This window comes from Monodelphis domestica, chromosome 2 (assembly GCF_027887165.1).
Source record: "Monodelphis domestica isolate mMonDom1 chromosome 2, mMonDom1.pri, whole genome shotgun sequence".
Classification (NCBI taxonomy): domain Eukaryota; kingdom Metazoa; phylum Chordata; class Mammalia; order Didelphimorphia; family Didelphidae; genus Monodelphis; species Monodelphis domestica.
The window spans coordinates 214,391,706-214,406,342 of record NC_077228.1 but is presented as its reverse complement, the minus strand read 5'-3'; the positions used below and the strand labels follow the sequence as shown (position 1 = coordinate 214,406,342).

The 14,637-nt window shown below is 38.7% G+C and overlaps 1 protein-coding gene across 1 annotated transcript in view; it reads left to right on the top strand.

Annotated features, from left to right (window-relative positions):
• Positions 1 to 14,637, top strand: part of DNAI2 (dynein axonemal intermediate chain 2) — a 73,702-nt gene that overhangs the window by 9,738 nt on the left and 49,327 nt on the right. Inside the window, exons 3-6 of the mRNA XM_007482695.2 lie at positions 1,251 to 1,412; positions 3,270 to 3,391; positions 6,404 to 6,546; positions 12,739 to 12,852. Of these exons, the coding sequence (XP_007482757.1) occupies positions 1,251 to 1,412; positions 3,270 to 3,391; positions 6,404 to 6,546; positions 12,739 to 12,852 (541 nt within the window). The remainder of the gene's footprint in view (positions 1 to 1,250; positions 1,413 to 3,269; positions 3,392 to 6,403; positions 6,547 to 12,738; positions 12,853 to 14,637) is intronic.

Here is a 14,637-nt window from a genome sequence, read left to right as displayed (position 1 = left end):
ATTTATGATCCCAGATAAATTACTTAATCCTGTTTGTCTCAGTTTACTCATCTCTAAAACGAACCCAAGGGAAATGGCTAACCTCCCAAGTATCTTTGCCAAGAAAAGTCCAAATGGGGTCACAAAGAATTAGACATGACTGAAAAACAACTGAACAACCACCAAAAAAAGTATTCTGTCCTTAGAGATAACCAATATTTGGTTTTGTAACATTTCAGGACCATTCTGAGTGCATAGCCAATCAATAACATTCTGTGACATCTTAGGATAGGAAATTAAGGCATTTGACAAGAGAAGAAAGAGTAGGGAAAGAGTCAAGGAGAGTAGGGAAACCAGTCAAGTGAAAAAAGGAGAGTGTTTGGAATGCAAGTGGAAGGATTTATAATCCAAAAAAGAAAACATTTCCTGTTCAGGGGTAGGGAACAAGGGAAAGAGACCAAATGCTTTTATAATTGTGAGAGCAGTTCTTTCAGACAAAATGGCAGGATCTCTTATTTAAGGACAGCAAGTAATTGTGAGAGCAGTGGATGAGACCAGCTGCTTTACCAAGTCCTTTCTTAGGGGCTAGAGACCTTTGAATATTAGAACACCAAGTGGTTAGGGGATTTCTTACATTATTAGTTCTTCAAGTTGTAGTGAAAAGATCATAATTCTTATTTTCTTTCTCACATTCTGAATGATTTCATATGTCTTCCAATTTTTAAAAAAGCCTCTTATGGTTCTCATTTCTTACAACCCAATAATATTTCATTACATCATAATAAAAATTTTCACTATATTCATATGCCATAATTCCCCCCGCCAATGAATTCCTTTTGTTTTTAGTTTTTCAAATGGGCTCTCACTGCAGCAAAGCAATCCTTTATTCTTCCAGAATTGATTCCCTACCTTAACTCTCTAGAGTTGAACTCAGTCACCACTACTATACATATTTGGGATATATGGGACATTTCTTTCTGTCTCTGACTGCCTGGGGCTGCATGCCTGATATACATTTAGACTACTCGATCCAAGGAGATAAACAATTTAGTGATTTTTCTCCAATAATTCCAAATTTCTTTCTAGAATGATTGAATAAGTTCACAGAGCTATGTGGCATTTGTGCATCTATCTTCCCACAGCTTCTCTAAAATTGACTGCTTTCATTTTTGGTCATGTTTGCCATTTTAATGGTCATGAGGTGAAACCAAACTGAGTGTTTTATTTTATTTTAAGTTTTAGTTTTTTACTTTACATTCTGCATTTTATAGGTCAATACAGAGAGATTTGAGATGGAGACCCGAGGAATTAATCATCTAGAAGGGGGCTGGCCCAAAGATGTGAACCCACTAGAGTTGGAGCAGACAATCCGATTCCGAAAGAAAGTGGAAAAGGATGAAAATTATATCAATGCCATCATGCAGCTTGGTTATGTGAGGCAATGAGTTCTCTTCTTCTGTTCTCTACCCACCTCATCTTCCACCCCTTTACTCTACCCTATTCTCAGTCATCAAAGAGATGGTCAGTTTTAGTAGGAAAAAAGACTCTCTCATAAGTTTGAATGGATGGATCCCCATTCCTGCAAAGATGATTCTAAAACAGACATTAATTATTAATTACTATGTACTAGGTACTATGTTAGGAGCTAGTATACAAATGTAAAAGTGATGCAATTCCTGTTCTCAAGGTTTTTACATTTTATTGGGGAAATATACTCATACATAGTAAATAAAAGATATTCACAATATATATAAATAAATTCACCAGCCAGCCATGATAGCACATGCCTATAATTCCATTTTCTGGGGAGGACAAAACTGACAAGTCTCTGGACTTGACTGGGATGAGTGATTGGGTGTCCATACTAACTTCAGAATCAATATGGTGAGTCCCCAATAAGGGTTCAGGGAAAAAGTTGGGTTGCCCCCATCACCTAAGGTGAGGAAGAGGACAGTAGGGCAAAACTGTCATGTCAGTCAGGAATGGGATTTGACTGTGAGCATAATCTGTACTTCTAGCCTAAGTGAGATAGTGAAACCTAGTCATTAAATGAGAAAGAGAGGGAAGGAAGGAAGGAAGGAAGGAAGGAAGGAAGGAAGGAAGGAAGGAAGGAAGGAAGGAAGGAAGGAAGGAAGGAAGGGAGGGAGGAAGGAAGGAAGGAAGGAAGGAAGGAAGGAAGGAAGGAAGGAAGGAAGGAAGGAAGGAAGGGAGGGAAGGAGAGGGAGGGAGGGAGGGAAGGAAAGGGAGGGAGGTAAAGAAGAAAGAGAAGGAAGACAGAAAGAGGGAAGAAAGGAAGGAAGGACAGAAAGAGGGAAGAAAGGAAGGACAGAAAGAGGAAAGGAAGGAAGGCAGGAAGGCAAAGTTAGAAAAGAAAAGGAAGGAAGAAGATGAAGGAGAGGGGAGGAAGGAAAAAGAAGAGGAGAGGAATAAAGGAAAAATGAAAGGGAGGGAGGGAGATAAGGAAAAGAGGGAGGGAAGAAGGAAAAAAGGAAGGAAAAGGAAGAAGGTGGAAGGGAAGAAAGAAGGAAAGAAGGAAGGAAAGAGAGGAGGGAGACTAGGAAGGAAGGAAAGAAGAAAAGATATAGAGATAAATAAGGAAGGGAGGGATAGAGGAAGGAAGGAAGGAAGGAAGGAAGGAAGGAAGGAAGGAAGGAAGGAAGGAAGGAAGGAAGGAAGGAAGGAAGGAAGGAAGGAAGAGGATGAAGGGGGAGGAAGGAAAAGGAAGGGGAGAGGAGGAAAGAAAGAATGGAGGGGAGGGAGGGAAATAAGGAAAAGAGGGAGGGAGGGAAGAAGGAAAGAAAGAAGTAAGGAAGAAGAAGGTGGAGGGGAGAAAAGAAGAAAGGAAAGAGAGGAGGGAGACAAGGAAGGAAGGAAAGAAGGAAAGGGATAAAGATAAATAAGGAAGGGAGGGAGAGAGGTAGGAAGGAAAGAGAAAGGGAAGGGAGGAAGACAAGGGAGGGAGGGAGGTAAAGAAGAAAGAGAAGAAGGAAGTAAGAGAGAGAGGGAGGGAGGAAGAGGCTGGAGGAAGGAAGAAAGGGAGAGGCTGGAGGAAGGGAAGAAATGCATAATGATTTGAAGTGGGGATCTTGGTCCTTCCCTCTTCCTCATTTGCTCATTTCTTGGCAGCTGGAAGACCTCCATGGTGTGAAAGACAATAATAGTTTTCTGACCAATCCTGACTATAAAACCACCTCCTCTACCCCCACCCAGCTTCACCCCTTTACTCTAGATTCTTTACTATTCAGAGCAGCAGAAAAGAACAAGGGCCATGATTTTCCTCTGTGTCCCAGGTGATGGAGCATTGCATCAAACAGAACAATGCCATTAACATTTATGGGGAGTATTTTGATGAAGGAGATGAATACGAAGTGTCTGATGAGCCTCTTTCAGCCAAAACTATCAACGTCTTCAGGTATCATCCAGAGCTGGGCCAGGTCTCTGCTCAATCCTGGACTTCGCCTCACTTCCACGTTAGGGACAAGATGCTCCCAATGAATAGGGAGCCCTCACTAGTCAGAGCTATGTGGTTCAGAAAGAAGGGACCTTAGAAGCTGTTGAGTCTAATCTCCTCATTGTACAGAGGAGGAAGTTGAAGCCCAGAGAGATGAAATGTTTGCTGAGGGTCATATAACCATTTAAATATCCTGAGGAAGAATTTTAACTAAGATCTTAGGGGCAAGTAGGTGGTATGTACAGTAGATAGAATGCCAGACCTGGAGTCAGGAGGACTCATCTTTCTCAGTTCAAATCTAGCTTCAGACACTTTCTAGCTGTGTGACACTGGGCAAATCACTTAAGTGACATACCAAGTGACATTTGGCCTCAGTTTCCTTCTCTTTCCTAGATTTGAGGGTTTTTTTTAACCCTTTTAGTGCTGTGAACCCCTTTGGCAATCTGTTGAAAAGCCCATGAGCCCCATATGAAAAGGATATTAAAAAATGCATTAAATAAAATACATAGGATGCTAAAGGAAATCAATTGTATTGAAATTCAATTACAAAAAAAATTAAAAAAAAGAAAAAAACCCAAAATTCATGGGCTCCAAATTAAATAAGCCCCTGGATAAAATAAATTCTAAAGTCCCTTCTCATTCTGTGAAGTTGGCTTTATTAACAAAATGGCAAGCGAGGACATAAATACTTGGAAGGAGAGTACTCTCATCTTGGAACTTATTCAGGAGTCCAGGAAAAGACTTTCTGGAGTCCTTGAAAAGCTCTGGTGACCTAGTTTGGAGAAACTGTGTGGAGCTGTGGAAAGGATGCTAGATTTGCAGCATGTGAACCTGGGTTCAAATCCCAGTTTTGTCACTACATATGTGACCTTGGTCAAGTAACAATCTTTATGAGCTTTGGTTTACTATCTGTAACAATAAGAACTGAAATATATATATATATATATATAAAGATATATATATATATATATATAGCACTTACGAACTTATAAAATACTTCACAGAAATTATTTTATTTGATCCTCACAACCCTGTTTTATTATTGGTATTAGGTATTACCCCAATTTTGAGAAAAAGGATGTTCAATGAATTCACCATACAGATAGGAAGCATCTGAAGGGCAGCTGGGTGGTACAGTGGATAGAGCACTAGGCCTGGAGTCAGCAAGGCCCGAGTTCAAATGTGGCCTTACTTAGTTCCTAATTGTGTGAGTCTTAATCCCATTTGCCTAACCCATTTCAAGAAAGAAAGAAAGAAAGAAAGAAAGAAAGAAAGAAAGAAAGAAAGAAAGAAAGAAAGAAAGAAAGAGATAAAGAGAGAGGGAGGGAAGGAAGGAAGGAGGGAGGGAGAAACAGATAAAGAAAGGAGAAAGAAAGAAAGAAAGAAAGAAAGAAAGAAAGAAAGAAAGAAAGAAAGAAAGAAAGAAAGAAAGAAAGAAAGAAAGAAAGAAAGAAAGAAAAGGAAGAAAAGGAAGAAAAGGAAGGAAAGAAAAGAGGGAGAAAGGGAGAAAGAAAAAGAAAGAAGGGAAAGAAAAATAATGAGATGAGTTTGAGGCATGCTGAGTTTAAGATATCTGTATAGGATTTGATCTTTTTGTCTTTCATATATTGAAGCACTCATGTTCATGTTCAAATCTATAATAAAAAAATTAAAATACTGTAAATACATTCTTCTTGGAAATATGATTGTAAAATTGATTTTTAAAATAAGTTTACAGTGTGAAAGCAAAAAGAAATATTGTACTTATAGGAATCTAGTTTGAGATGTCTAATCGATATTTAAGACTGGAGGCTGGGAAAGAGATTATATTATTGGACAAATAGATCTAAGAGTCATCAGCAAAAAGATAATTATTGAACCTTGCTTGCAAATAATTTTGTTAATTCCTGAGAAAAAAAAGTTTTTATGAAATTCTATGTTCATTCCCAGTCTCTTCATTGTTGGCACAGCCTTAGGTCTTGTAGACTTGTTAAACCTGGACCTGTTAAACCTGAGTTAATTGGTTGGAATACCTTGTAATTGAAATCTCTAATGGAGCTGGGATCAGAAATTCCAAGGCCAGGAGACCTCTACCTAGACCAGTCTGCATTGTCGTGAATTCCGTATGCCAAAGCACCGAGTTTGTAATTGATCATAAAAAGCATTTGGAGAACATTCAAAGTGCTGTGGAAATTCTGAATTAAAAAATTAATTATAATGACCTGCCAACTATTTTATAAAACTTAGTCATCGCTTCTTCTAAACAGCTCAATAAATTGGGTAGAATGGGCTTCCCTGTTCATTTAGAAGAAGGTTTCTGGCCCTTGGATAAGGCTGGTTGCCCAGTGATTTGGTCCCTAGCACATAGTATGCCAAGCTACAAGGCATTGTGACCTCCAGAAGCTCAGCCTACTTATATTCCTACCCTGATAAAAGCCACCATTTTGTTTTAATTCCTGTAATCCCTGTGTGCCCCAATGGGTCATATCCCTGCTCATAGGTACCATGGATAGATATGATCTGAGGTCTGGCGCATCTTTGTGGAAATAGATAATCATAATGATAACAACAACAATAATAAGTAGCATTTATATAATATGTTACGGTTTGCAACACTCTTTACACACATTATCTTATTTGATCTTTGAAACAACCCTGGAAGGTAAATGCTGCTATTATCTTTGTTCTATAAAAAAATGAAACCAAGAAAAGAAGGTTAAGGGATTTGCTCAGTCACACCCTCAGTGTCGAAGGATAGACTTGAACTTGGATCTTTTTAACTGATTTTATAGCTCTACACACTATACATATACCACCTAGCTACCAGGAAGAAAGCTAAGAGCACTGTTTGAGTGAAAGCCAGATTACACACTTAGATAGAGTTTACCCCCGGAGCCTGGTGTTTGGCAGGATGTTTTTTTTTGGTGGGGGGGATTTCCTCTCTTACCTTCTGGGGGAGTCTGATCTTGCATGTGATTTTATTTTTCCCCAAAGGGACCCAAATGAAATCAAACGTACAGCAACTCACCTGTCCTGGCACCCTGATGCAAACCGAAAATTAGCTGTGGCATATTCCTGTCTGGATTTTCAACGGGCAGATGTAAACATGAGCTTCGAGTCATACATCTGGGACCTGGGTAGGACATGGGAAGAAGCCAGCAGCATCCTGCAGCTTGACTGGTGAAAGTGGGATGGGGAGGGGTGCGCTTTGGGAAGGAGGTACCGTAAAGTCTTGGGCACAGAAGGTGCAGAAAAATCTACAGAAAAAATCATTCTCTTCAAAAGGCACTTCTCTGGGCCGCTGCAGTTACTGTAGGTACTTAATGAGATTTCCAAGATATTGCTGGGTTCAGAGACTGCTAAGACACATAGAACCTGGGACAAGGAAGTCTCTTTATTCCAAATCATGGGCCAATTTAGGTATATGGAAAAACTTCCATCTGTTACTGACAAGTGGAAGAAAATCCAGATTCTGGATGTCCCATTAAAAAATTTTGAAAGGGGGGCAGCTGGGTGGCCCAGTGGAAGGAAAGCCAGGCCCAGAGATGGGAGGTCTTAGATTCAAATCTAGCTTCTATGGAATATTACATTTCTATAATATAATATATACATATAATATAAATATTACCTTTTTTGGCAGTCAGCTAGGTTTTTCCAGCCTATTTTGTCAAGAATTTGGGAAGAAGAAGGCAGTTGGAGGTGTCAGAGAAGTTTCCGAGAAATAAGGCCTACATAGATTTCAAAAGCCTGTGTGACTGTGGAAAGCAGCCATTTTGAGAGCAGTGTTGAGTGTAGCTAATCTGCCTAGCAACACCACAACCAATAAGAAACACTCCTTCTGAAGGGAGGAGGTGACTCTTAAAGGGCCAGACTTAAAAACATTTTTCCTTTGAAAAAGCTTTTCAAGATACAAGATGGCAAAGAAACTATTGCTTGCCATGGGATATCTAGTCTTGATTGGACATTTCTTTTATATGGTTTACAACTTTTTTTTTGTCAAGATTCCAGATTATATTTATTTTCTGTTTAACATCTATGAAAACTTTCAATAGCTGAAGATAAGTGTAGATTGCTTGATTTCATTAATTCCCACATAAGCTGGCGTATTATTCTTCTTAATACAATTGTACTATGGCCTGAAAAAAGGGATGCATCTAATTTATGGAAAAAAAAGACAATGAAAATGTCCATGATGATTTTAGTCATGAGAGAGATCATACAACTAAAGCAAATGATTAAGCAACTGACTGAAGAGAAACAAAGTGGCAAACATATTAACACACAAGAAGACATACCTAAAAATAACAACATAGCTGAGCAAGAAAAGACAGATGGGGCTGAAGGGGAAATACCAATATTGCCACTAAGAGATCAAACAAGCCTACAACCAGACAGCAGAATAATTCATATTAAAACACATAAAACAGCAGACCTTGAAAGTCTGAAAAAATGGATGCCTTCTTGGTTTTCAGAGCCTGTATGATGTTTGAAAGAACTTAAAAGAGCAATTAGGCTTTATGATCCAAATTTCCAGGACACTGAAATTCTTCTCTCAGAATTATTTTCAAAGAGGGAAAAGAAACAATTCATTGATGAAAGTAGAAACAATCCAAATTTAACATCATGGCCAGAGGAAGGAACAGGCTTAGAGTTATCTAATAATGCAAATCTGTGTTATCTAAAAAAGGCCAGAGAAGATCTATTAGAGGCAATGAAAAGTTTTTCAAAAAGACCAGATACTTGGGGACAATTTGAGAATTTGAGACAGGAGAGTGGGGAACATCCATCAAAGTTCCTTGATAGAGTGATTGAAGTAGCAGAGGATGTGCTTGGATTTGAAAATTTAACTGAACAAAGTCTCCAACACATAAGGAGACAATAGATCATATTTAAAACTTCAATGTCCAGACTAGGAAACACTAAGTCTGGAAGATTTAAGAAAAACTACAACTTACATATTCACAGGTCATAAAGAAATCCTAGAGGAAAATGATGAAATAATAAAAGAGCTTAAAACCAAGCTCAAGGAGGCAAATAGCACAATTAAACATAAAGAAATTGAAGAAATAAAAAATCTAGCCACTCTGCAATCATACAAACCCACAAGAAATTACACACAAAACAATCAAAGGAGAAATGTACCCAAATGTTTCCTATGTGGAAAATAGGTCACATGGTTTGAGACTGTTTTAGTTTAACTTTGCAAGAGTAAGTAGTATTAGCACTAAGATTCAAATTTCTTTGTAATCGTTTTGTTCAAACATTTATTGTACTGAATTTATTGTAAAACCCTAGAAGTATCCTTATCCAACCTTTCCTGCATAGAATTCTTTAGAGTAGATAAAGTTAGCATAGAATAGTGATAGGGTAATTGAAGGAATTTTATTATTTTGGGGGGAGTAGTTAGAAATTAGATTTAGTAGCTTGGTAAATATAATAAAAATAAGTGACCTTAGGAAGGTCACCAAAAAAAGGGGGACAACTGTGGAAAGGAAAACTGAAGCAAGTTTTGGACTTTCTGCCAATCGGGTGGAACAAACAGCAGTTGGAATGTTAGAGAGAAGATATTGACAAGAATGACAGTTGGTGGGGGGAGGGACAACTGGGAGTGGCAGTGAGTCCCGTGACTCTCTTCCTGGCCCTTGGACTGAAAGGAGCCTCTCTCCCTGTCTCTGGATAGAAGTGCCTATATTCCTGATTTTCCCAACTGTGTGCTCTACTTGGATTCCTGTGATTATTTCATTGAACAAAAGGATTTAAGGAAAGCAGTTTGAACTGAAAGGCTAGTCTTTAGGGGCATCAGCCCAAAGATACAGGCCCAAACAGCTCTGAAAGTCAGAACTTTTCTTCCTCTTGCTGTCTACTGCTAAGACTTTGAACTTAAGAAAACTAGCACAGATTAGCATAGATAAGAATAAAAGAAACCCTCCACCAGCCTGCAAGGTCTGGCCTCAGCTCAAAAGCTGAGAGACTCAAACCCGATCTAGGGAAATCCCCCTTCCCTCTTCCCTGATACCTCCCAATCCAAACTTGTTATTAAAATTCATCTTTATTTAAATAACCGCAGTCAGATAAGAGGACTATCATTTCAGGAGGACATAGAGGGAGGTGAACCTAAGGACAGCCATTCAACCATAGATAGTCTTTATTGGACCCCTGCTGGGTGACCTTGGTCTGGGGGGGAGGCTTGTCCCTTAGGAGAGTCTGTGCTTACCTGCTCTGGGCTATCTTCAGCATCAATCAATAGAGAATACACCCCCTCAAGCTATCTTAGTTGGCCCATTTCTTGGGAACCCCATTTTTCAAAGATAGCCTCTAGGCAGAGACATCTTCCTCTTTTTACCTCACCGGCAGCCATATTCCCTCTCTCCCTTCAACTCCTCATTTTCCTGTTATAAAACCTTCCGTATCCCCTGTTCTTCTATTTCCTTATAAATAATATTACACCTCAGACACTTCCTAGCTGTGTGACCCTGAGCAAGTCACTTAACCCCAATTGTCTAGCCCTTACCGCTCTTATGCCTTGGAACCAATATACAGTATTGATTCCAAGATGGAAGGTGAGGGTTTTAAAAAAAATTTGAAAGGTTCTATTAAGTATAAAATTTTTAAATGTGGTATGGTACATTATATATAGTCAGATTTCTCCTTTTATTTTTTTAATCCCTTGCCTTTTGTCTTAAAATTGATTCTAAGTATCAATTCCAAGGCAAAAGAGTGGTAAGGGCTAGGGAGTTGGGGAAATGTCTGAGGCCAGACTTGAACCTAGAACTTCCCATCTTCAGGCCCAGCTCTCTATCCACTGTACCATCTAGGTGCTCCTATATTGTAAGATTTCAACAAACTGTTGGTTTTCCTGATGTTTTTCCTCTTTGTTTTCTTTTTCTTCTTTTTAAAGTTGGCAACAAGCATTTGTTTTTCTTGTTCAGTCGTTTTTCAGACATGTTAACTCATTGTGATTTCAGTTGGGGTTTTCTTGACAAAGATACTGAAGTGGTTTGTCATTTCCTTCAACTCATTTTATAAATGAGGAAAATGAGGCAAACAGAGTTAAGTGACTTGTCTAGGGTCACACAGCTAGTATGTATCTTAGATCTTAGGCTGGATTTGTACTCATAACAATGAGTCATTCTGATTCCAAGTCCAGTGCTCTGACCACTGTGCCATTTAGCGGTTTCTTAATGAAATTTAGCATCAGAATATCTTAACATTGGAAGGGACCAGGGGCAACTGGGTAGCTCAGTGGGTAAAAGCTTGGAGTCGACAGGTACAGGATTTAAAGCTGGCCTCAGATACTTCCTTAGCTGTGTGACCCTGGACAAGTCACTTAACCTCAGCTCCCTGGCTCTTACCACTCTTCTGCCTTGGAACTGATACCTGTGGCTATTTTAAGACAGAAGGTAAGGGTTTTTAAACAAAGAAAAAGAATTTATATTAAGAGAGAAGGTAAGAGTTTTAAATAAATAAATAAAATAAAATCATATTGGTGAGGAGGAAATCACATGGACAAATTTTGTGCGAAACCTGAAAAACAAACTACAAATGAAATTTTCAAAAAAATCCTATATTAGTACTTCTTTTTTGGCTCAGTTTCCCTCCTTTTCTGTAATAGGAGGATTAACCAAGATTCTAGCTTTCTATGTAATAGTATGTCTCGAGAGAAGACATAGGTACAATGACCATATTTTTAGAACCAAGAATTAGGTCACCTGATCTGACAAAAGCCATTCCTTTGGCTAGCCTTCAAAGAAAGACTGTTTTACCTTTTTGAAATTAAGTCTGTCCCAGAAAATCTGGCACTAATGGCCATCCTTAGTACATGCTATATAGTCTGGCCTCAGTTTCCCTGTTCTCATGGCTCTATCTCAAGCATCTTGGGAATTTGGTGGCATAATATTCTAGATTTCTATTCAAAGGGAATCAGAGAGAACTAGAGAATTGACCTTTTCTGATCATCTCCTTGGTCGATAACCAATCAGTAAAGAAATTAATTTATGTTATATTTTATAGATACATTTTTATTATCATTTTTACATCACCAAAATTTCTCCTGAAACACTCCCTTTTCCTCCATATAGAAAGCCTTTATATATAAAAAATCATTAAAAAAATTTTTTTAATCCTTACTTTTGTTTTGATAGTAGCTATAAAGGGCAAGTACATGATTAAAATGGAAATATACATTATACGAAAATATTGAACAATCTATATCATATTACCTGCCTTTTGGAGGAGGAGGAAATGAGTAGGAGGGAGAAAGGGAACATAGATTGTAGAACAAATATTAAAAATTGTATCAACATGTAATTTGAAGAGAAGGGTGAGGGCTAAGTAAAAGTAGATTATGTGACTTGCCCAGGGTCACACAGCTAGGAAGTGTGAGATCAGACTTGAACCCAGCCTCATCCCCAGGCCTGGCATTCTGTCCACTGTGCCATCTAGCTACCCCAAATCATGGTGTGTGTGTTTTTTTAAAGAAGGAAAAAAAGAGGAAAATCTAATTAGTACATCAAAAATGTCTGAAAATATTTGCAACGCATTACCCCTGTGGACCTTTCACCTCTACAAAGGAATGGAGTGGAATATGTTCTTACATCTCTTCTCTGGAGTTATGTTTGTTCTTTGTAATTTTGCAACTTTCACTTGTGATGGTTTTGAGGTTGTTCTTTTCATTTGCTCATTGTTTACATTATTTTTTTGACTCTGCTTGTTCACTCTGTATCATTCCATGCTTTTTTGTATTCATCATATTCCTCATTTCCTTTAGCACAGAAATATTTCATTACATTTATGTACTGCAATTTATTTAGCCATTCACCATTTGATGGGCATCTACTTTGTTTCTACTATTTTACTATCACAAAAAGTGCCATTATAAATATTTTTGGTGTATATGAGGACTTTCTTCTTATCAATCAATGCCTTCCTTGGGGTATAAGCCTTATAGTGGTATCTCTGGGTCAAAGGGTATGAACATTTTGGTCCTTTTATTTTCGTAATTTCAAATTGCTTTTCAAAATGCTTGCATTGATGCACAGCTCGACAGGTAATGCCCTCCCCAACTTTTCTAACATTGACTCTGCCCATCTTTTATACCTTGCCATGTATGAAGTAAACCTTAGAATTATTTTGATTGGCATGTCTCTTTTTATTAGTGATTGGAACATTCTTTCATATGATTAGTGGTCTGAAATTCTACAAAAGTCATTTAAATAAGTTAAGATTCTACTCCCCCCCATCTTCCCCATCTCCCTCACCCCATTCCACCCCCCCCCCACCCAGGACTAGTCCCTTATATTTATATTTGTTTTTTTTTCCTTTCTTTATAGAAAACCCAAACAAACCAGAACTTACCCTGAAGCCATCTTCTCCTTTGGTGACCTTGGAGTATAACCCCAAAGATTCACATATCCTGATTGGAGGCTGCTACAATGGGCAGATTGGTAAGGAGAAATCCAATGACTACCCATTTCTCCTGTAGCACTTGCCTGGAGCCAGGCCTCCGCTACCTCAAGTCCAAACTTATATGGACCCAGGGTTTATTGATATCAAAGAAAATTCCTAGAGACTGGGTGTTGCCATAACTTGCAAGCAGACATGTACATGAGTAAGATCAGTGATTCATACGATGTCTCCATGTAAGCAAGTGGTGTCCCAAAACTGTCTAAGCAAAATTCAGTGTCATTTTTTTTAAAGTATGTAACAAGGAAAACTTTCTTGAGAGGGGTGGGAGAAATGGGAAAATGCTTATGGAGTCCAACTTAGAAATGTAGTTAGGGCAGAACATGACTTTTTTGAGGAACCAAAGAAAATAACCCTGACTCTTTCAGCAGTGTGAGGTAGGAAGGTTCTCTTTTGGAAATGGGTAGGCTCTGGGAATGAATAGAGTTTTGTGTGGTTCTGGATATCTTCTAATGTTAGGCAAAGCCTCCAAGGGGTACTGGAACCGCCTCATACACATTACTCTGCTTACACATTCATTTCCTTATTAACCATTCTCTCCCGGATCAAAAGTCTGTCTAGTGGGTATGGGTTTGTACTCTGAGATATTAATAATGTAACCTGTCTTAGGGGGACAATCTTTTTTTTTAATATTTAATTTTATTTAATTAATTAATTTAGAATATTTTCCCATGGTTACAAGATTCATGTTCTTTCCCTTTCTTCCCCCCGCCCCCTCCAGTAGCCAATGTGCAATTCCACTGGGTTTTATATGTGTCTTTGAACATGACCCATTTCCATGTTATTGATAATAATTGCACAAGGTGAACATTTAGAGTCTACATCCCCAATCATATCCCCATCAACGCATGTGATCAAGCAGTTGTTTTTCTTCTGTGTTTCTACTCCCACAGTTCTTCCTCTGAATGTGGATAGAGTTTAAGGGGACAACCTTGTTACATTAAAATCAAAGACATTTTTTTCCTCCCTTTAATTGACTCATTGCCTCTATCCAAAATACACTTATTAGGCTTAAATAAGCTTCATGATGAATGGTCATCACTTTAATGGTACCTTCAAACAACATAGAAATAATCTTTTGAAGGAACAGACCATGGAAGTTGCAGCTGATGGGATTGGATTCTTCTCCCCACACACCCATGAGAAGGGAAATGATCAGATGAGTCCAGGCAAGCGGGGAATTCCCCCAACCCAGATGATACTCCAGGAAAATGTGGAAACGAGAATAGGTGTTATAGACTGTATTCTGGGAATCTCATCATTCTCCCCCACACCCTTATTTGGTCTGATCTGCTCTCACTTCCCCTAGCTGGTTTCCCATGATCTGTCCATGTTTCATCCTCCTCTGAATCGCACTCTGTCTCTGCTCCTAGTCTAGTCTGACCTCTTTATCCTCCACTGGAAGTACCATCAAGAGAATGATGATGGTTCAATGACTACTCTTCTTACTCTACTCCCTTTGCATGCCTTGGGAGCATGCCTGGTACTGGGCCTGCAGGACCCATCCCATGGAGCATACACTAAGTGCCTCTGATAACTTCCTGAGCAATACTTAGCTCCATGTTGAAGGGCTCAGAGTTGTGGGATGAAGTTAATCCTGGGTTGCTCTTTGGTCACCCACCCTAAGATAGCTGATGTGATAGGTCTGCCTCAAAGCTACATGAGACAAGATTGAAGACTTAAGCCAGAAGAAATAGCCTGCTCAATAGACTTGAAGTTAATTATCTTCACCCTATAGACCTCTCTCTTCCTTGTCTTCAAAGTGA